Source organism: Zonotrichia leucophrys, chromosome 29, assembly GCF_028769735.1.
Source record: "Zonotrichia leucophrys gambelii isolate GWCS_2022_RI chromosome 29, RI_Zleu_2.0, whole genome shotgun sequence".
NCBI lineage: Eukaryota > Metazoa > Chordata > Aves > Passeriformes > Passerellidae > Zonotrichia > Zonotrichia leucophrys.
Genome location: NC_088198.1, coordinates 1,945,282 through 1,968,040, shown reverse-complemented (window position 1 = coordinate 1,968,040; position 22,759 = coordinate 1,945,282). Strand labels below are relative to the sequence as shown.

The 22,759-nt window shown below is 40.5% G+C and overlaps 1 protein-coding gene and 1 long non-coding RNA gene across 2 annotated transcripts; both read right to left on the bottom strand.

Annotated features, from left to right (window-relative positions):
• Positions 1-1,201: 1,201 nt before the first annotated feature.
• On the bottom strand, positions 1,202-19,467 carry PTGES3 (prostaglandin E synthase 3). Its single transcript, XM_064734764.1, has 8 exons — positions 19,196-19,467; positions 10,949-11,062; positions 9,408-9,477; positions 7,925-8,023; positions 5,990-6,079; positions 3,345-3,407; positions 2,580-2,604; positions 1,202-2,061 (listed from the first exon to the last, which is right to left on the bottom strand). Coding segments are annotated over exons 1-8 (483 nt in total). The 5' UTR covers positions 19,198-19,467; the 3' UTR covers positions 1,202-2,041.
• A 2,120-nt stretch (positions 19,468-21,587) lies between these two features.
• LOC135459112 (uncharacterized) lies at positions 21,588-21,895 on the bottom strand. Its single transcript, XR_010442969.1, has 2 exons — positions 21,805-21,895; positions 21,588-21,715 (listed from the first exon to the last, which is right to left on the bottom strand). It is a non-coding gene; the product is annotated as an uncharacterized LOC135459112 (long non-coding RNA).
• Positions 21,896-22,759: the final 864 nt, after the last annotated feature.

Sequence of the window (22,759 nt, the reverse complement as noted above, 5' to 3'; positions counted from 1 at the left end):
GGGATCCCACCCATGCCCCCCAAAAAAGGGGATCCCACTCCCCCAAAGAAGAGGATTCCACCCCACCCCCCAAAAAGGGCCCATCCCCACAAATGCCCTCCCAAAGGGATCCAACCCACTGACCCCAAAAAAGGGATCCCACCCCATGACCCCCCAAAAAGGGGATCCCGCACCACTGAACCCCAAAAAAAGGGATTCCACCCATGACCCCCCAAAAGGGGATCCCACCCCATAAAGGAGACCCACTAACCCAAAAAAGGGGATCCCACTCACCCCCTCCCAAAAAAGGGGATCCCACCCCATGACCCCCCAAAAAGGGGATCCCACCCCATACCCCCAAAAAGGGATCCACCCCAAACACCTCCTAAGAAGGGGATCCCACCCTCGACCCAAAAGAGGATCCCACCCCATTGACCCCCCAAAAAAGGGGATCCCACCCATGAACCCCCAAAAAAGGGATCCACCCAGTGACCCCCAAAAAAGGGATCCCACCCCACTGAACCCCACAGAAGGGGATCCCACTCCCCCAAAAAGGGATCCACCCACTGACCCCCAAAAAAGGGGATCCCACCCCAGTGACCCCCCAAAAAAGGGATCCCACCCCCAAAGAAGGATTCCACCCAAAGCCCCCAAAGAAGGGGATCCCACTCCCAAATGCCCCCCCCAAAAAGGGGATCCCACCCATGAACCCAAAAAAGGGATTCCACCAAATGACCCCTCCTTAAAAGGGATCCCACCTCATTGAACCCCCATAGAAGATCCCACCCCATTGACCCCCTAAAAAAAGGGGATCCCACCCCCAAATGCCTCCCAAAGAAGGGGATCCCACCACTGAACCCCAAAAAAGGGATCCCACTCCCCCAAAAAAGGGGATCCCACCTACCCCCAAAAAAGGGATCCCACCCACCCTACTGATCCCCCAAAAAAGGGGATCCCACCCTACAGAACCCCCAAAAGGGGATCCCACCCCACTGAACCCCACAGAAGGGGATCCCACTCCCCCAAAAAAGGGGATCCCACCCTACAGAACCCCCAAAAAAGGGGATCCCACCCCAATGACCCCCCCAAAAAAGGGGATCCCACCCCACTGAACCCCCATAGAAGATCCCACCCTACTGAACCCCCAAAAAAGGGGATCCCACCCCACTGCCCCCCCCCGGCGCAGAGGAATGCACAGGCCCAGGCCGAAGGGAGAGCCAGGGAGTCTTCAACAGTTTATTAGAAAGAATGCAGACATTAAAAAAATCCCAGCTGCTCTGAACAGAAATTGAGGTTTTTCAGCCCGGTTCCACGGTCCTGTCACTTGCTGCCAAACCCACAGTGCAAATACGATTTTGGTCTAAAATGTACAGATTGACAAGCAACAATGTACAGCCAACTCGCACCCCGGGCGAGGAGGAGGAGGAGGAGGAAGAGGTGGAGAAAGGTTTGGGGGGGTCACACCACGGGATCAAGGGGTTCCAACACCAAAAACCAGGAAAATTTTGGAAGTTTTTTGTTTTTAAAATGAACTTTTTGTTGTTAATAGGAACAGGAGGGGATGTGCCTCGCCCTGCTGGATTTTATTTTTTGTTTTTTTTTGGGGGAGCCAATGATAAAAAGAATTTTTAAATTTTGTGGTTTTGTTCCCAGGATAAATGGACAAAAAAAGGGAAAAAAACTCATTTAAACCTCTCAGTGTTAATTCAAAGTTCTCCTATTGTAATTGGAGGCTCTGTAAACTTTATTGCAACTCTTCTCAATGGATTACCTACACCTCAATTGGGTTGGTTTGATGTTTTTTTTTAATCTTTTTAAATCTTTTTTTTTTGGAAGTTTGGAAAACTTTTCATGCATAACTGTTATTGCCTCTCGTGGCTTTGAGACCGCCCCGTGCCATGGGACAAACCTACCATCAGTGAAAGCCATTTAAAATGGACTGAAAATGGGTTAAAGGATGCAGGATCTCCCTTTAGGGCTTATCAACTCAGGAATTCTTATCTCAATTATGAAATGTTGTGATGAACTTCTTTCCCCAAAACCCTGAAGACGACGCTTTGCCTTACTCCAGATCTGGCATTTCTAGAAATGAAAAAAAAAAAAAAAAAAAGGAAAATTAATGGTTTTAGGGTTGTTTTGTGGGTTTTAATTTGTTGCTTGGTTGGTTTTTAAAAGCTCTCAGGGCATTTTTATGTCACAAGATGACCTGGCCTCCAATCAATTTTGGGGAATAATAATAAATTAAATAATAAATAAATTAAAGAAGATACTAAGATGGGATATCACGATACATTCATTAAGTAAATTTAAAAATAACAATTTTATAATCATTTTCTAATAATAAATCATGGAATATTAGGAGGAATTAAATAAAATAATAATACAATAATAACAAAAGAAATGAATTAAAAAGAAATAAATTAAAGGAAATATCAAGATGCTGCTCCTAAAGCCAAAGCCTGGCAAGGTCAAACTGGGATTTGGGGCATTCCCAGATTAGATTTGTCTGGCTTTAGCTGGTGCACAGGATGAAGAACATCAGCAGGTGTGTGAGGAGAAAATAACAAAAAACAACAAAAAAAACAACAACAACAACTTACTTTCATCATCACTGTCTGGTGAGTCCTGGAAAGGAGAAGAAACAATCTTGAAGTGGAGCAGACAGCTCTCATCCCACCAGCAAAGATTCCCAAATCTGCTCCCAAATCTATTCCCAAATCTGCTCCCAAATCTGTTCCTAAATTTACTCCCAAATCTGTTCCCAAATCTCTGCTCCCAAATCTATTCCTAAATTTGTTCCCAAATCTGTTCCTAAATTTACTCCCAAATCTGTTCCCAAATCTCTGCTCCCAAATCTATTCCTAAATCTGCTCCCAAATCTCTGTTCCCAAATCTGTTCCCAAATCTGCTCCCAAATCTGTTCCTAAATTTACTCCCAAATCTGTTCCCAAATCTATTCCTAAATCTGCTCCCAAATCTCTGCTCCCAAATCTATTCCTAAATCTGTTCCCAAATCTGTTCCTAAATCTGCTCCCAAATCTCTGCTCCCAAGTCTATTCCTAAATCTGCTCCCAAATCTCTGCTCCCAAATCTGTTCCTAAATCTGCTCCCAAATCTCTGCTCCCAAATCTATTCCTAAATCTGCTCCCAAATCTGTTCCCAAATCTGTTCCCAAATCTGTTCCCAAATCTCTGCTCCCAAATTTACTCCCAAACCCGCTCCCAAATCTGAATTTCGAGGGATTTACTGAGCTCAGTTTGGCCTCACTGCACAGAGAAGAGGGAAAGGGTCTCCCCAGCTGGCATCACAAATTTTGGGGTGATTTTTGCCTTTTTTGGTGGTGTCACCACCCCAAACATACTCACATCGTCTGCCCCATCTACTTCTGGCAAATCTACGTCGTCGTCTCCTCCCATGTTGTTCATCATCTGCTCAGAGAGACAAAAATCACATTTTGGGGTGAAACCAACCCCAAATTCCACCTTAAACAATCCTAAATCATCATCCCCCCCTTATTTTAACAAATCATTTCCCCCATGCAGGAATTACAAAACACAAAAAATTCAGATTTATTGCCAAAACTCCAAAAATTTCTCATGGCTCTCAGCCCACCCTGTTTATCCCAGTTATCCCAACTAAGACTTGGCAGCTGGGACTCATTTGGAATAACTGGGACCCACTTATCCAATATACAGAATTCTCACTGCATTTCTCCCTTTTTCTATTAGTAACAGATATATTCAAATACAATCCAGATATTGTATTTGCAGAACTGCTGCGTGTTCCTCCATCACGTCGGGGTCACCACTTGTTGCATTCTTATTGTTATTATCGTATTTTATTGTTATTATCGTATTTTATTGTTATTATCGTATTTCTGGAGTCCCATACTGTTATTATTATATTCCTAAAGTCCATAGTTTTCTACCATGCCATGTGCAGCTCCTCATGGTTTCACAAGGGCTCCTCCAGTTTATCCAGTTTACCCCTTTTATCCCAGTTATCCCAATTAAGACTTGGCAGCTGGGACTCATTTGGAATAGCTGGGACCCACTTTTATAATATACAGGACTTTTACTACATTTCCACCTTTTTCTATTAGTAACAGATATATTCAAATACAATCTCGATATTGTATTTGCAGAACTGCACAGCTCCCAGGCTGTTCCTCCATCACGTCGGGGTCACCACTTGTTGCATTCTTATTGTTATTATTGTATTTTATTGTTATTATCGTATTTCTGGAGTCCCATACTGTTGTTATTATATTCCTAAAGTCCCATACTGTTGTTATTATATTCCATTTATTTGTTATTATATTCCTAAAGTCCACACCTTCTCACTGGTTTTCTACCATGCCATGTACAGCTCCTCATGGTTTCACAAGGGCTCCTCCAGTTTATCCAGTTTACCCCTTTTATCCCAGTTATCCCAATTAAGACTTGGCAGCTGGGACTCATTTAGAACAGCCAGGACCCATTTACCCAATATACAGAATTCTCACTACATTTCCACCTTTTTCTATTAGTAACAGATATATTCAAATACAATCCAGATATTGTATTTGCAGAACTGCTGCGTGTTCCTCCATCACGTCGGGGTCACCATTTGTTGCATTCTTATTGTTATTATCGTATTTTATTGTTATTATCGTATTTCTGAAATCCCATACTGTTATTATTGTATTCCCAAAGTCCAAACCTTCTTGCTGGTTTTCCACTATGCCATGTGCAGCTCCTCATGGTTTCACAAGAGCTCCTCCAGTTTATCCAGTTTACCCCTTTTATCCCAGTTATCCCAACTAAGACTTGGCAGCTGGGACTCATTTAGAATAACTGGGACCCACTTATCCAATATACAGGACTTTTACTACATTTCCACCTTTTTCTATTAGTAACAGATATATTCAAATACAATCCAGATATTGTATTTGCAGAACTGCTGCGTGTTCCTCCATCACGTCGGGGTCACCACTTGTTGCATTCTTATTGTTATTATCGTATTTTATTGTTATTATCGTATTTCTGGAGTCCCATACTGTTATTATTATATTCCTAAAGTCCATAGTTTTCTACCATGCAGTTCTTCTCTCTAGCCCAGCTCCTCATGGTTTCACAGGGGCGTCTCCAGGGGTCTCAGCCCACCCCTTTTATCCCAGTTATCCCAATTAAGACTTGGCAGCTGGGACTCATTTATCCAATATACAGAATTCTCACTGCATTTCCACCTTTTTCTATTAGTAACAGATATATTCAAATACAATCTAAATATTGTATTTGCAGAACTGTTGTGGGTTCCTCCATCACGTCGGGGTCACCATTTGTTGCATTCTTATTGTTATTATCGTATTTTATTGTTATTATCGTATTTCTGGAGTCCCATACTGTTGTTATTATATTCCTAAAGTCCATAGTTTTCTACCATGCCATGTACAGCTCCTCATGGTTTCTCAGGGGCTCCTCCAGGGCTCTCAGCCCACCCTGTTTATCCCAGTTATCCCAACTAAGACTTGGCAGCTGGGACTCATTTGGAATAGCTGGGACCCACTTTTATAATATACAGGACTTTTACTACATTTCCACCTTTTTCTATTAATAACAGATATATTCAAATACAATGGATTGTATTTGCAGAACTGCTGCGTGTTCCTCCATCACGTCGGGGTCACCATTTGTTGCATTCTTATTGTTATTATCGTATTTTATTGTTATTATCGTATTTTATTGTTATTATCGTATTTCTGGAGTCCCATACTGTTGTTATTATATTCCTAAAGTCCATAGTTTTCTACCATGCCATGTGCAGCTCCTCATGGTTTCACAAGAGCTCCTCCAGTTTATCCAGTTTACCCCTTTTATCCCAGTTATCCCAACTAAGACTTGGCAGCTGGGACTCATTTAGAACAGCCAGGACCCATTTATCCAATATACAGAATTCTCACTGCATTTCAGTTGTTGTGTTCTTATTGCTGTTCTACCAATCCAAATGTTCAGGCCCCCCCATTGCTCACCTCAGAAAAGCGATCGAAGTTGGACATGTCTTCATCTGAGTCATCCTCCCAGTCCTTCCAGTTGTTGAAGTCCACGCTGAGCCAGTTGAGCTGCAGTGGTGGCAGGACAAGGAATTGTTTCAGGACAAGGAATTATTTCAGGACAAGGAATTGTTTCAGGACAAGGAATTATTCCAGGACAAGGAATTATTCCAGGACAAGGAATTATTCCAGGACAAGGAATTATTCCAGGACAAGGAATTATTTCAGGACAAGGAATTATTTCAGGACAAGGAATTGTTTCAGGACAAGGAATTGTTTCAGGACAAGGAATTGTTTCAGGACAAGGAATTGTGTCAGGACAAGGAATTGTGTCAGGACAAGGAATTGTTTCAGGACAAGGAATTGTGTCAGGACAAGGAATTATTCCAGGACAAGGAATTGTTTCAGGACAAGGAATTATTTCAGGACAAGGAATTATTCCAGGACAAGGAATTGTTTCAGGACAAGGAATAATTTCAGGACAAGGAATTATTCCAGGACAAGGAATTATTTCAGGACAAGGAATTGTTTCAGGACAAGGAATTGTTTCAGGACAAGGAATTATTTCAGGACAAGGAATTGTTTCAGGACAAGGAATTGTTTCAGGACAAGGAATTATTTCAGGACAAGGAATTATTTCAGGACAAGGAATTGTTTCAGGACAAGGAATTGTTTCAGGACAAGGAATAATTTCAGGACAAGGAATTGTTTCAGGACAAGGAATTATTCCAGGACCAGGAATTATTTCAGGACAAGGAATTGTTTCAGGACAAGGAATTGTTTCAGGACAAGGAATTAATTATTTCAGGACAAGGAATTATTTCAGGACAAGGAATAATTTCAGGACAAGGAATTGTGTCAGGACAAGGAATTGTTTCAGGACAAGGAATTGTGTCAGGACAAGGAATTAATTATTTCAGGACAAGGAATTATTTCATTACAAGGAAATGTGTGGCTGTCACTCAGAACAGGTTAATCAGATTTGCTGTGGGATCAGCAGCAGGAAAATTGACCTAAAATTGCTCCAGAATTTGAACGTGACCCAAATATTCACTAAATATGGTATAAAATATAATTAATATATATTTTAAAATACATATATATAGAAAAATATATATAAATATATACAAATATATATATAAAAATATATATTTATATATATAAATGTATATATATAAATATATATTAATATATATTTATATATATATTTAAAAATATAATTATATACCTACATATTTAAAATATTTATATTTAAAAATATAATTATATATTTATATACATTTTTAAAATATACTTAAATACATATTCAAAATATATATTATTAATTAATTATAGATAAAAATAGATATTTATTTCATTATATAAATTAAATAATACTTAATTTATATCATTAAATAAATATTTATATATGTGATTATATAAATATATAAAGTACAAAAATATGTATAAATTTTATATAATGTAAATTATACATATTTATATAAAAACTATATATATTTTAGAAACATAATTAATTATATATAAATATATAAATTATATATATAATATATAATACATAATATATAAATTATAAAATATTTATTAATTATATAAATTATAAAATATTTATTAATTATATATAATTATTTATAATATATATAATTATAATTATATATTTTATATGTATAAAGGTATATGAATAATATATAAAAATATATAGTTCTAGATATAATTATACAAATATATATTAATTATATATAAAAATATAAAATATTAATGTAGAATACAAATATATAACATTAATGACATATATTATATTTTTTAATATATTTTATGTATAATATTAAATATAATAAAATACAATATAAAATTAAATAATTTTTATTTTAAAAAATGAAATTAAAGCCAGGGGAGGCAGCAGATTTGCAGACCCACCTTCGCCCTCTCTTTTGTTAACCTTGGCCATGCCTGACCAGATTCTCCTTTTCGTAAACAGCACAAGATGGATCTGTCTGTTCTTTTATGCTTTGATTCCTGAAAAAAAAATTAAAAATATTTTAATCTTTTATTAAAACATCCTTCCTTTATCTGGATCTGTCCCCTTATTCCTGGTGCCCCCTGGAGAAGCTTTATTGGATCTGATTTGGAGCTTTTATGTTCTTATAATATAATATAATATAATATAATATAATATAATATAATATAATATAATGCAATACAATGTAATATAATATAATACAATGTAATATAATATAATATAATACAATATAATATAATGTAATGTAATGTAATGTAATAATATAATGTAATGTAATGTAATGTAATAATATAATATAATGTAATGTAATAATATAATATAATATAATGCAATGCAATGTAATATAATACAATACAATGTAATATAATATAATGTAATATAATACAATACAATATAATATAATACAATACAATACCATATAATGTAATGTAATGTGATGTAATATAATATAATGTAATGTAATGTAATAATATAATGTAATATAATGCAATACAATATAATATAATGTAATGTAATGTAATAATATAATATAATGTAATATAATGTAAGATAATGTAACATAATGTAGTATAATGTGATATAATGTAACACAATGCAATACAATGCAATACAATGCAATACAATGTAATGTAATGTAATGCAATGTAATGTAATAATGTAATGTAATGTAATGTAATATAATATAATATAACATAACATAATACAATACAATATAATATAACATAATATAATATAACATAACAATATATTTTTATATATATTTTTATATATTTCCATTTTTAAGGAATAAAATCTTGGCACAAGCCTAAAGAACTGATATTTTTTAGGATTTCAAAACTATGGAATATAATTCTATATATTTCTATTTTTAAGGAATAAAATCTTCAGAGCAGCCTAAAGAACTGATATTTTTTAGGATTTCAAAACTAAGGAATATAATTCTATATATTTCTTATTTTTAAGGAATAAAATCTTCAGAGCAGCCTAAAGAACTGATATTTTTTAGGACCTCAGTTCTAATTTTGTAACAATTTTATAAAATATATAAAATTTTATAAAATATATAACAATTTTATATATTGTTATTTTTAAGGAATAGAATCTTGGGACAAGCCTAAAGAACTGATGTTTTTTAAGAGCTCAAAAATAAGGAATATAATTCTGTATATTCTTATTTTTAAGGAATAAAATCTTGAGAGCAGCCTAAAGAATTGATGTTTTTTAGGATCTCAAAACTAAGATTTGGTTTGGCTTGGAAATGAAATTAAAACCCAAATTCCAAATTCCTTCCAAATTATTCAAAATGGCCTTGAATAATTTAAAAAAATGGAATATTTCCAATTTCTCTGATAAACATCAAGAATTCAGGAGGATACTCACATTTGGATCGATATTATTAAAAAGATCGATTTCATTTAAATGTTTAAAGTTATCACTTCCTCCAAGACAACTGCAAGAGAAAAAGAAATCAGAATTTAGCTCCAAAATAAATCAGAATTTAGCTCCAAAAATAAATCAATATTTAACTCCAAAATAAATATTTAACCCCAATATTTTTGGAGTATTTAGCCCCAAAAGAAATCAATATTTAACCCCAAAAAAATCAGAATTTAGCCCCAAATAAATCAGAATTTAGCCCCAAATAAATCAGTATTTAGCCCCAAATAAATCAGTATTTAGCCCTAAAATAAATCAATATTTAGCCCTAAAATAAATCAGAATTTAGCCCCAAAATAAATCATTTAGCCCCAAAATAAATCAGAATTCAGCCCCAAAATAAATCAGAATTTAGCCCCAAATAAATCAGTATTTAGCCCTAATATAAATCAGAATTTAGCTCCAAAATAAATCAGTATTAAACCAAATAAATACATATTTAACCCAATAAATAATATTTAAATTTATTGGTTTATATAAATATTTAACACCAATAAATAAGTATTTAACCCAATAAATATTAAACCAAATAAATCAATATTTAACCCCAAAATAAATCAGTATTTAACCCCAAAATAAATCAGAATTTAGCCCCAAAAAATCAGAATTTATCCCCAAAATAAATCAATATTTAACCCCAAAAAATTAATATTTAACCCCCCAAAATAAATCAGAATTTAGCCCCAAAATAAATCAGAATTTAGCCCCAAAAAATCAGAATTTAGCCCCAAAATAAATCAATATTTAACCCCAAAAAATTAATATTTCACCCCAAAATAAATCAGAATTTAGCCCCAAAATAAATCAGTATTTAACCCCAAAATAAATCAGAATTTAGCCCCAGAATAAATATTTAGCTCCAAAATAAATCAGAATTTAGCCCTAAAAAATCAGAATTTAGCCCCAAAATAAATCAATATTTAACCCCAAAAAATTAATATTTCACCCCAAAATAAATCAATATTTAACCCCAAAATAAATCAGAATTTAGCCCCAAAAAATCAGAATTTAGCCCCAAAATAAATCAATATTTAACCCCAAAATAAATCAATATTTAACCCCAAAAAATTAATATTTAACCCCAAAATAAATCAGAATTTAGCCCCCAAATAAATCAATATTTAACCCCAAAATAAATCAGAATTTAGCCCCAAAATAAATCAGAATTTAGCCCCAAAAAATCAGAATTTAACTCCAAAAGAAATCAGAATTTAGCCCCAAAATAAATCAATATTTAACCCCAAAAAATTAATATTTAACCCCAAAATAAATCAGTATTTAACCCCAAAAATTAATATTTCACCCCAAAATAAATCCGAATTTAGCCCCAAAATAAATCAGAATTTAGCCCCAAATAATTCAATGTTTAACCCCCAAAAATTAATATTTAACCCCAAAATAAATCAATATTTAACCCCAAAATAAATCAGAATTTAGCCCCAGATAAATCAATATTTTGCTGGTTTTGTGCCTGACTCGCTGACCTGAAGGTGAGTTTGGACTTTTCAAAGTTGACGCTGACGTCTTTGCTGTCCTCCACACAGAACTCCACGAAGACGAAATCCCTGCGGTCGTACCACTTGGCAGAGGCAGGCTGCCTGCGGGCCACAAAAATACTCATTTTTAATTAAAATGTAATTAAAAAATATCATTTCTGCAATTAAAATCTGCATTTTGAGGTGCCTGTGTTGTGTAAAGGGGATGGGAGTGGGAAAGAGAGAGGTGGGATAAAAAGGAAAGATGGATTTGGGATAAAGGGAGATGGAATAAAGGAAATTATTTATTTGGAATAAGTCACAGAAAGAGTTAAAAGCGAAATGGCTAAATTTATTTATTTATTAATTAATTTATTATTTAATTTATTATTATTATTATTTAATTTCTCCCAATATACCATTATATATTTATTTCTTAATTTATTACTATTATTTAATTTTTCCCAATATACCATTATTTATTTATTTCTTAATTTATTATTATTATTATTTAATTTCTCCCAATATCCATTATTTATTTTATTATCTAATTTATTATTATTATTTAATTTCTCCCAATATCCCATTACTCAATTTATTTTATTATTTAATTAATTATTATTATTTAATGAATTTCTCACAATATCCATTATTTAATTTATTTTATTTGATTATCTAATTTATTACTATTATTTAATTTTTCCCAATATACCATTATTTATTTATTTCTTAATTTATTATTATTATTATTTAATTTCTCCCAATATACCATTATGTATTTATTTCTTAATTTATTACTATTATTTAATTAATTTCTCCCAATATCCATTATTTATTTTATTATCTAATTTATTACTATTACTTAATTAATTTCTCCCAATATCCCATTACTCAATTTACTTTATTATTTTATTATTATTATTAAATTTCTCCCAATATACCATTATTTATTTCTTAATTTATTACTATTACTTAATTAATTTCTCCCAATATCCCATTACTCAATTTACTTTATTATTTTATTATTATTATTTAATTAATTTCTCCCAATATACCATTATTTAATTTATTTATTTCTTAATTTATTACTATTATTTAATTAATTTCTCCCAATATCCCATTACTCAATTTATTTTATTATTTAATTTATTATTATTATTTAATTAATTTCTCCCAATATCCATTATTTTATTATCTAATTTATTATTATTATTTAATTTCTCCCAATATCCATTATTTAATTTATTTTATTTATTATCTAATTTATTATTATTATCATTTAATTAATTTCTGCCAATATCCCATTATTCAATTTATTTGTTATCTAATTTATTATTATTATCATTTAATTAATTTCTGCCAATACCCCATTATTCAATTTATTGTAATTTTATTTAATTAATTTCTCCTAATATTCCATTATTTATTATTATAAAATTATGAAATTATTATATTTTTTATTTACTTAATGAATGTATTGCAATATCCCATTTTAGTATCTTCTTTAATTTAGTTATTATTGAATTGATTTAATAATTTATTATTATTATTAATTTCTCCCAATATCCCATAATTTATTTATTTAATTTATTACTATTATTTAATTTCTCCCAATATCCCATTACTCAATTTATTATAAATTTATTTAATTTCTCCTAATATTCCATTATTTATTATTATAAAATTATTACATTTTTATTTACTTAATGAATGTATCGCAATATCCCACCTTAGCATCTTCTTTAATTTAGTTATTATTGAATTGATTTCATTTATTATCATTATTATTTCATTAATTTCTGCCAATACCCCAGCCTGGGGCACTCCGGGCGCTGTCCCAGCTCTGTCGGTGACAATGGGCATCGGCTGGGGGACATGACGAGGAGTGCGGGACACGGGGGGAAGGACGGAAGCATGATGGGGACATGGGGACAGTGGGGACAGGGAGGGAGAGATGGGGACATGGGACAGGGACATGGGGAGATGGGACAGATGGGACATGGAGAGGACATGATGGGACATGGGGACACTGGGGAGATGGGGACAGGGAGATGGAATGGGAGATGAGGACATGGGGACATGGAGAGATGGGGACATGGGGACACGGGACATGATGGGCATGATGGGGACATGATGGGGACGATGGGGACATGATGGGGACAGGATGATGGGGACATGATGGGGAACAGGAGGAGATGGGGACAGGGAGAGATGGGGACATGGGGAGATGGGGACATGATGGGGACATGGGGACGCAGAGAGATGGGGACATGGAGAGATGGGACATGGGGAGATGGGACACGGGGAGATGGGGACATGGGGACATGGAGACATGGAGACACAGGGACATGATGGGGACATGGGGAGATGGAGAGATGGGGACATGGGGAGATGGGACACGGGGAGATGGGGACATGGGGACGTGGAGAGATGGAGACACGGGGACATGATGGGGACATGGGGATGCGGAGAGATGGGGACATGGAGAGATGGGGACATGGAGAGATGGGGACAGGGAGAGATGGGACAGGGAGAGATGGAGAGATGGGGACATGGGGACATGGAGAGATGGGGACATGGAGAGATGGGACATGGGGAGATGGGGACATGGGGACACAGAGAGATGGAGAGATGGGGACATGGGGACAGGGAGAGATGGGGACATGGAGAGATGGGGACACGGAGAGATGGAGAGATGGGGACATGGGGAGATGGGGACACGGAGAGATGGGGACATGATGGGGACATGATGGGGACACGGAGAGATGGAGAGATGGGACATGAGGACATGGGGACACAGGGACATGGGGACATCTCCAGCCTGCCCAGGGAGGAGATTCCATCCCAGCTGGGACCTCGGCAGCACCAACAGGATCGGGAATTGGAGGCACAAAGAGAACTCAAAGCGCTCCCAGAAATCCCTCTCAGCTCACACTGGACAGCAGCAAGATCCCAGCTGAGTTTTACCCAGCCATAATTCACATTTTTGAACCCAAACCTGCCCTGTTTTCCTGGGAATTCACCCCAAGATCTGTGACCTCAGCAGCTCCACCAGGATCAGGGATTTGAGGCACCAACAGAACTCAGAAATTCCATATCAGAGATCCCAGATGAGTTTTACTCTGCCATAATTCTGGTTCCAGGTTTCTGAAATTTAATTCTCATAATTCCAGGTTTCTGACCCTAAACCTGCCCTGTTTTCCTGGGAATTCACCCCAAGACACTTGGTGACCTCAGGAGCTCCAGCAGGAATTTGAGGCAGCAACAGAACTCACAGCAATCCCAGAAATCCCATATCTGAGCTGCAGAGCAGAGAGATCCCAGGTGAGTTTTACTCAGCCATAATTCACATTTCTGAACCTAAACCTGCCCTGTTTTCCTGGGAATTCACCCCAAGATCCGTGACCTCAGATGAGGCACCAACAGAACTCAGAAATTCCATATCAGAGATCCCAGATGAGTTTTACTCTGCCATAATTCTGGTTCCAGGTTTCTGAAACTTAATTTTCCCAATTCCAGGTTTCTGACCCTAAACCTGCCCTGTTTTCCTGGGAATTCACCCTGAGAGTGCTCAGAACCTGTGACCTCCCAAAAATCCCACTCCAGGCTACACACACACATCCAAGATGCAGAGCAGAGAGATCCCAGGTGAGTTTTACTCAGCCATAATTCACATTTCTGACCCTAAACCTGCCCTGTTTTCCTGGGAATTCACCCCAAGATCTGTGACCTCAGCAGCTCCTCCAGGATCAGGGATTTGAGGCACCAACAGAACTCAGAAATTCCATATCAGAGATCCCAGATGAGTTTTACTCTGCCATAATTCTGGTTCCAGGTTTCTGTAAATTAATTTTCCCAATTCCAGATTTCTGACCCTAAACCTGCCCTGTTTTCCTGGGAATTCACCCCAAGACACTTGGTGACCTCAGGAGCTCCAGCAGGAATTTGAGGCAGCAACAGAACTCACAGCAATCCCAGAAATCCCATATCTGAGCTCCATATCAGAGATCCCAGATGAGTTTTACTCATCCATAATTCACATTTCTGAACCTAAACCTGCCCTGTTTTCCTGGGAATTCACCCCAAGATCCGTGACCTCAGCAGCTCCACCAGGATCAGGGATTTGAGGCACCAACAGAACTCAGAAATTCCATATCAGAGATCCCAGATGAGTTTTACTCTGCCATAATTCTGGTTCCAGGTTTCTGAAACTTAATTTTCCCAATTCCAGGTTTCTGACCCTAAACCTGCCCTGTTTTCCTGGGAATTCAACCCAAGACACTTGGTGACCTCAGGAGCTCCAGCAGGAATTTGAGGCAGCAACAGAACTCACAGCAATCCCAGAAATCCCATATCTGAGCTGCAGAGCAGAGAGATCCCAGGTGAGTTTTACTCATCCATAATTCACATTTTTGAACCTAAACCTGCCCTGTTTTCCTGGGAATTCACCCCAAGATCTGTGACCTCAGATGAGGCACCAACAGAACTCAGAAATTCCATATCAGAGATCCCAGATGAGTTTTACTCTGCCATAATTCTGGTTCCAGGTTTCTGTAAATTAATTTTCCCAATTCCAGGTTTCTGAACCCAAACCTGCCCTGTTTTCCTGGGAATTCACCCCAAGATCTGTGACCTCAGCAGCTCCACCAGGATCAGGGATTTGAGGCTCCAACAGAACTCACAGCAATCCCAGAAATCCCAAATCTGAGCTGCAGAGCAGAGAGATCCCAGGTGAGTTTTACTCAGCCATAATTCACATTTTTGAACCCAAACCTGCCCTGTTTTCCTGGGAATTCACCCCAAGATCCGTGACCTCAGGAGCCCCAGCAGGAATTGAGGCAGCAACAGAACTCAGAAATTCCATATCAGAGATCCCAGATGAGTTTTACTCTGCCATAATTCTGGTTCCAGGTTTCTGTAAATTAATTTTCCCAATTCCAGATTTCTGACCCTAAACCTGCCCTGTTTTCCTGGGAATTCACTCCCAGAACGTGCTGGAGCTGCCTCTCCTCTTTAATCTCCTTTTCCAATCTCACCCTCCCAGTGAGCCCCATCAGGACTCACCAGTTCAAACCAGTAAGGCAGGACCTGCTGGAGAGCTCCTTTGTGATTCTGCCCACACACATTCCCAGGAGAGAAGGAGCTCCCAGTGAAAAATCTCCTGTTTTAGTGAAAATCTCCTGTTTTAGTGAAAATCTCCTGGTCTGGCACCTTTAGAGCTCCAAAATGTTCATCCAAACCCTGAGGGAGCTCAGCTTGTCAAGGTTATCCAGCACCCATCCATGGGATTTGGGAAAGAAAAGGGAATTTAAATGTTTCAATGGGAATTTGAAATTTAGGGGATTTGCTCTGTCCCATCCACCTGTGATTTTTGAGACTTCCTGAAAGTAAATTTAGAATTTAGAGGCTTTTCTCTGTCCCATCCACCTGTGATTTTTGGGACTTCTTGAAAGGGAATTTAGAATTTATGAAATTTCCTCTGTCCCATCCACCTGTGATTTTGGGGACTTCTTGAAAGTAAATTTAGAATTTAGAGGATTCCCTCTGTCCCATCCACCTGTGATTTTGGGATTTCCTGAAAGGAAATTTAGAGGATTTCTTCTGTCCCATCCACCTGTGATTTTTGGGACTTCCTGAATTAGAATTTATGAGATTTCCTCTGTCCCATCCACCTGTGATTTTGGGACTTCTTGAAAGGGAATTTAGAATTTATGATATTTCCTCTGTCCCATCCACCTGTGATTTTTGGGATTTCTTGAAAGTAAATTTAGAATTTAGAGGATTTCTTCTGTCCCATCCACCTGTGATTTTTGGGACTTCTTGAAAAGGAATTTATAATTTAGAGGATTTCTTCTGTCCCATCCACCTGTGATTTTGGGGATTTTCTGAAAGTAAATTTAGAATTTATGAGATTTCCTCTGTTCCCATCCACCTGTGATTTTGGGAATTGTTATTCCAGCACTGTGGGCCAGGTTCTAGAAGGTTCCCAGCAATGTGGAGGCTCAGCTTCACCCCAGAGCCCTCAAGGATATCCCTGGATAAATAAATTCTGGTTTCTGGCACCACTGGAATCTCAAATTTTCCCCATTTGTGGCACTGAGGAAGTTCCCAAATCTCTTTTCATGTTTTCTCTCTATTCTGTGCCTTTGGAATCCCAATTTTTGAGGACATTGCAGAAATCAGGCCCTCAACAAGATTTTCCCCTCCTAGACAGCAATAAAACCTGTTTTACAAAACTATTTTTCCTTTAATTTTTACACCTTGAAAATGTGCTTTTTTATCATTAAAAAAAGCCTCATTTTAGATTTTAGACCATTCTATGCAGATGCAGTTTCAGGATGATGAAATTTCCAGAAATTACACAAAAAAACTCCAATTTGATCACAGTTTTCTCACTTTCACTCACGTTAAGATGAAGCACCTCCACTGTTTAAGGTTTCAGAAGAAAAGTAAAATTCTGGCTGAGGAAAAGGCACCAAAAACTCATCAATTAATCCTCAATTTCTGACCAAACAAAACCTCAGGAGGTGCTGCTGCCTCCAATCCTTCAAGCCAGGTCATAAAATCATGGAATGGTTTGGGTTGGAAAAAACCTTGAAGCTCATTCAGCCCCTCCTGCCATGTGCAGGGACACCCTCTGGAAAATCCATCCCAGTGCTTTAACACCCTCAGAAAAAGGAATTTTTTAATTTTTTCCCCCCAAAATCTGGTTTGAAACCCTTGTTCTGCCACTGGGGATGTGGGAATGTTGCCTGCAAATCTTTTTTTCCTCTTGGACACACAAAACTCTGCTTGCTCTTGAGGGAACACTCACATCCACCAGAGCATTAAATTCCTTGGAGAATTTTAAATAAAAATATTAATTAAGGAGCATGGGATCCTGCTTGGGGCTTTCTGTGCTTCTCCACCCATTCCTCAGAGGTTTTTTTGTTATTTTTCATGGAATTCTGGAATGGTTTGGGTTGGAAAAAACCTTGAAGCTCATTCAGCCCCTCCTGCCATGTGCAGGGACACCCTCTGGAAAATCCATCCCAGTGCTTTAACACCCTCAGAAAAAGGAATTTTTTATTTTTTTCCCCCAAAATCTGGTTTGAAACCCTTGTTCTGCCACTGGGGATGTGGGAATGTTGCCTGCAAATCTTTTTTTCCTCTTGGACACACAAAACTCTGCTTGTTCTTGAGGGAACACTCACATCCACCAGAGCATTGCTTTTGGGTGGCCCCTAAATTAAATTCCTTGGAGAATTTTAAATAAAAATATTAATTAAGGAGCATGGGATCCTGCTTGGGATACCCTGGAGCTTTCTGTGCTTCTCCATCCCTTCCTGAATGTTTTTTTTCCTTATTTCTCCATTTTTCATAGAATTCTGGAATGTTTTGGGCTGGAAAAAACCTTGAAGCTCATTCATGTGCAGGGACACCCTCTGGAAAATCCATCCCAGTGCTTCAACATCCTCAGAAAAAGGAATTTTTTAATTTTTTTCCCCCAAAATCTGGTTTGAAACCCTTGTTCTGCCACTGGAGATGTGGGAATGTTGCCTGCAAATCTTTTTTCCCAGCCAGTTTTTCCCCTTGGACACACAAAACTCTGCTTGTTCTTGAGGGAACACTCACATCCACCAGAGCTTTGCTTTCGGGTGGCCCCTAAATTAAATTCCTTGGAGAATTTGAAATAAAAAGATGAATTAAGGAACGCGGGAACCCGCTCGGGATGCACGTGGAGACGAATCCAGCGGCTCACCTGCAGCATCGCGCCTGCCCCGGGGCTTTCCGTGCTTCTCCACCCCTTCCTGAGGGGTTTTTTTTTCGTTATTTCTCCGTTTTTCACGGAATTCTGGAATGGTCTGGGCTGGAAAAAAACCTTCAAGCCCATCCCGTTCCAAGCCCTGGCCTTGGACGCTTTCAGGGCCAGCGCAAAAGGCAGGGATGGATTTTCGGGTGAAAATCCCAAGTTTACAAACAGATTTTCTCGCTCTGAATTGTTCCACGCGTTACTTACCGGGAGTTTTCCGCTGTTTCGGCCCGGTACCGGTGGGCACCGAGAAACGCGTGACACCCCCCGAACAGCCCATTCTAACCCACAGCGGCACATCCCGCCCCATCCCGGTACACCCGGTAACCGGGCCCACACGGTAACCGGGACAAACCCCCTCAGAGCCCAAGGTCAGCCCGCGCACGGCGGGGCCGGGGCGGCTCCCGCGGCAGCGCCGGGGCCTGGCGGGGCCTTCCCGCGCCGCTCCCATCCCCGGGCCTCACATGGCGGATGGCGACGGCTCCGGCGGGCGCTCCTGAGGGGGTGCGGAAGGCTCCGGGCGGTGTCGCGGCTTGTGCTTGGGCGGTACCGGGAGGGTTCCGGAGGAAGGGGGGGGGGGGTTCCGGTGGACGCTCCGGTGGCGGCTCCGGGCGGGCTCGGGGGCTCTGGCGCGGCCTCGCTCCCACAATGCCCCGCGCAGCGCTCGGCCCGTGGTGACGCAGCAAAATCCCCGCGCGCGCCGCCGCCGCCGCCGCCTCCTCCTCCTCCTCTTCCTCCCCTCCCCTCACGGCCCTCCCGCCGCCGCCGAGCGCGCGTGCGCGGGCCCCGAGCGCGCCCCCGCCCCCCCGCGCGCGCCCCCGCCCCGCTGCCCTTCCAGCAGCTTCTGGGCGCGCATGCGCGGTGAGGTGCGGTGACAGCGTGAGCGGGAAGGGAGCCCTGGGACCCCCCCCCCCCCAACTAGGACCCCCACGGTGGGAACCCCGAGATCCCCCCACTGGGAACCCCCCATTGGGACCCCACTACTGGGACCTTCCCATTAGGACCCCCCCATGGGATCCCCCCATTGGGACCCCACCATTAGGACCCCCGACCACTGGGACCCTCCCATTGGGGCTCCCCCATGGGATCCCCCCACTGGGACCCCTCCCAATTGGGATTTCCCCACTGGGACCCCCCCTCATTTGGACCCCCAGGACCTTCCCCACTGGGACCCCCCCCCCTTCACTGCGGTCCCTCCATTGGGACCTCCAGGACCCTCCCCCCCAATTGAACCTTCCCCACTGGGACCCTCCCATTGGGACCCCCAGAACCCCTCCCCACTGGGACCTCTGGGACCCCCCCCCAATGGGGACCCTTCCACTGGGACCCCCAGCACCCCTCCCCACTGGGACACCCCCATTGGGACCCCCCCCATTGGGGCCCTCCCATTGGGACCCCCACCGACCCCTCCCCACAGGGACACCCCCATTGGAACCCCCTATGGGGACCCCCAGGACCCCCCACTTGCCCCACGGGAGCACAGCCCAACCCTGTTGTCCCATCAGGGACTTGTGGGGTGAAAATTCCCCTCTGAACTTCTTTCCTCCAGGCACTTCCAAACCTGACCACCTTTTCCATGAGGAAATTCCTTCTCATGTCCATCCTGAACTTCTCCTGGAGGAATTTGGGCCATTTTCTCTTGTCCTGGTGTCCCCTGGGAGCAGATTTTGATCCCACCTGGCTCCACTCTGCCATCAGGGAGTTTTGGGGTGAAAATTCCCCTCTGAACCTCCTTTCCTCCAGGCAGCTCCAAAGCCTGACCACCTTTTATTCCTCCTGAAATTCCACCCTGACCCTCTCCTGGAGGAATTTGGGGAGAAATGCCAGCACAGGGGAACAATAGATAATATATATCATAAAATAATAAATCAGCCTTCTGAAACATATAAATATTGTACATAGTTTTTAGTATAAAAAATTAACAGCACCCCAAGGGCTGGAAACAATCACCAGCTTTGTGTGAGGAGTTACAAACCACAAGTAGAATGATAGTGAATCAATCACTGGGTGAAAATGTCAATTTTGGGGATTTAGAATGGGGGTTCAGGGGGAAAGATGGAGGAATCTGGGCATGTCCTGTCCTCCATCTCCTGCTGTGATGGTGGCACTTTTGGGTTGGTTTAGAGTGGAAGCTCACTGTCTAACAAGTGATAGTTATTGGAAAATTATTGTAAATAATGTAATGTAGTTTTTAGTATAAAAAACTAACACCATCCCAAGGCCTGGAAAGAATTCCAGCTTTGTGTGAGCAGTTACAAGCCACAAGAGTTTGAGTAGAATGACAGTGAATTAATCACTGGGTGAAAATGTAGAATTTTGGGGATTTAGAATGGGGGTTCAGGAAGCAAGATGGAGGAATCTGGGCATTTCCAGCCTTTCTCCTTCTTCTTCTTGGCCTCCATCTTCTGCTGTGATGGTGGCACTTTTGGGTTGGTTTAGAGTGGAAGCTCACTGTCTAACAGGTGATAGGTATTGGGAAATTATTGTAAATATTTTATACATAATTTTTAGTATAAAGACATAACACCACCCCTGGGAGCAGGCAGAGTGCCTGGAATTGTCCTGCTGGATGGACCTGATGGGCAGGAGAACATTTTTTATAGATAAAACACATTTAAAACAACCTTGAGACTGAGAAATAAAGAGCTCCAACTCATTCCTCAAGTGCTCAGGCTGGGAAAAGAGATTTTTAAATCTTGGGGTCTCAGTGATCCAAAAAGCTGTGGGACAGGAAAGGAGGGAAGGGGCGGGTGCTGTTCCAGGATGGGTTATCAGCACCAGCATCTTCCTCAGGGTGGAGGAAGGCTCCACCCTGAGGCCACAAACCCCAGGCAGCAAAGCACCACAGAGCAGAGATTTCACCAACAATAAGCCACAACTTTATTAACCGATAGAAATAGTACAAATTTTAAATTTAGCTGTATTTTACTCTTCTCTGAAACACCAAAAAAGGCTCCTCCCTCCGGCGGCTACATCGTCAGTTCCTGTGGGGAGAAAGGGAGTCAGGAGGCAGCTCAGAGGCAGCAGCTGCACCCAGGGACCCCCCAAAAAGCTGCTGCCCCCCAGGACTCACCATTATCGCGTTTACAATGTCGTTACTGGATCCCTGTTTGGTGCAGCCTTTCGGGCAGGCCTGAAGGACAAACAGAGTCTTCCCGGGTTTCCTGAGGGAGAAACAGAGCTCAGGGTTGGTGTGAGGGAGAAACAGAGCCCAGGGTTGGTGTGAGGGAGAAACAGAGCCCAGGGTTGGAGCCATTGCAAGACTGAGGGAGAAACAGAGCCCAGGGTTGGTGTGAGGGAGAAACAGAGCCCAGGGTTGGTGTGAGGGAGAAACAGAGCCCAGGGTTGGTGTGAGGGAGAAACAGAGCCCAGGATTGGTGTGAGAGAGAAACAGAGCCCAGGGTTGGAGCCATTGCAGGACTGAAGGAGAAACAGAGCTCAGGGCTGGTGTGAGGGAGAAACAGAGCCCAGGGGTTGGTGTGAGAGAGAAACAGAGCCCAGGTTGGTGTGAAGGAGAACAGAGCCAGGTGGAGCCATTGGGTGCTGAGGGAGAAACAGAGCCCAGGACTGGAGCCATTGCAGGACTGAGGGAGAAACAGAGCTCAGGGTTGGTGTGAGGGAGAAACAGAGCCAGGGTTGAGCCATTGCAAGCTGAGGGAGAAACAGAGCCAGGGTTGGTGTGAGGGAGGGAGAAACAGAGCCCGGGTTGTGTGAGAGAAGCTCAATTGGTGGAGGAGAAACAGAGCCCAGGGTTGGTGTGAGGGAGAAACAGAGCCCAGGGTTGGTGTGAGGGAGAAACAGAGCTCAGGATTGGTGTGAGGGAGAAACAGAGCCCAGGGTTGGTGAGAGAGAAAGAGCCAGGTTTGAGGGAGAAACAGAGCCCGGGGTTGGTGTGAGGAGAAACAGAGCCAGGGTTGGTGTGCAAGGTGGGAGAACAGAGCTCAGGGTTGGTGTGAGGGAGAAACAGAGCTCAGGGTTGGTGTGAGGGAAACGAGCAGGTGGTGTGAAGAGAACAAGCCAGGGCTGGT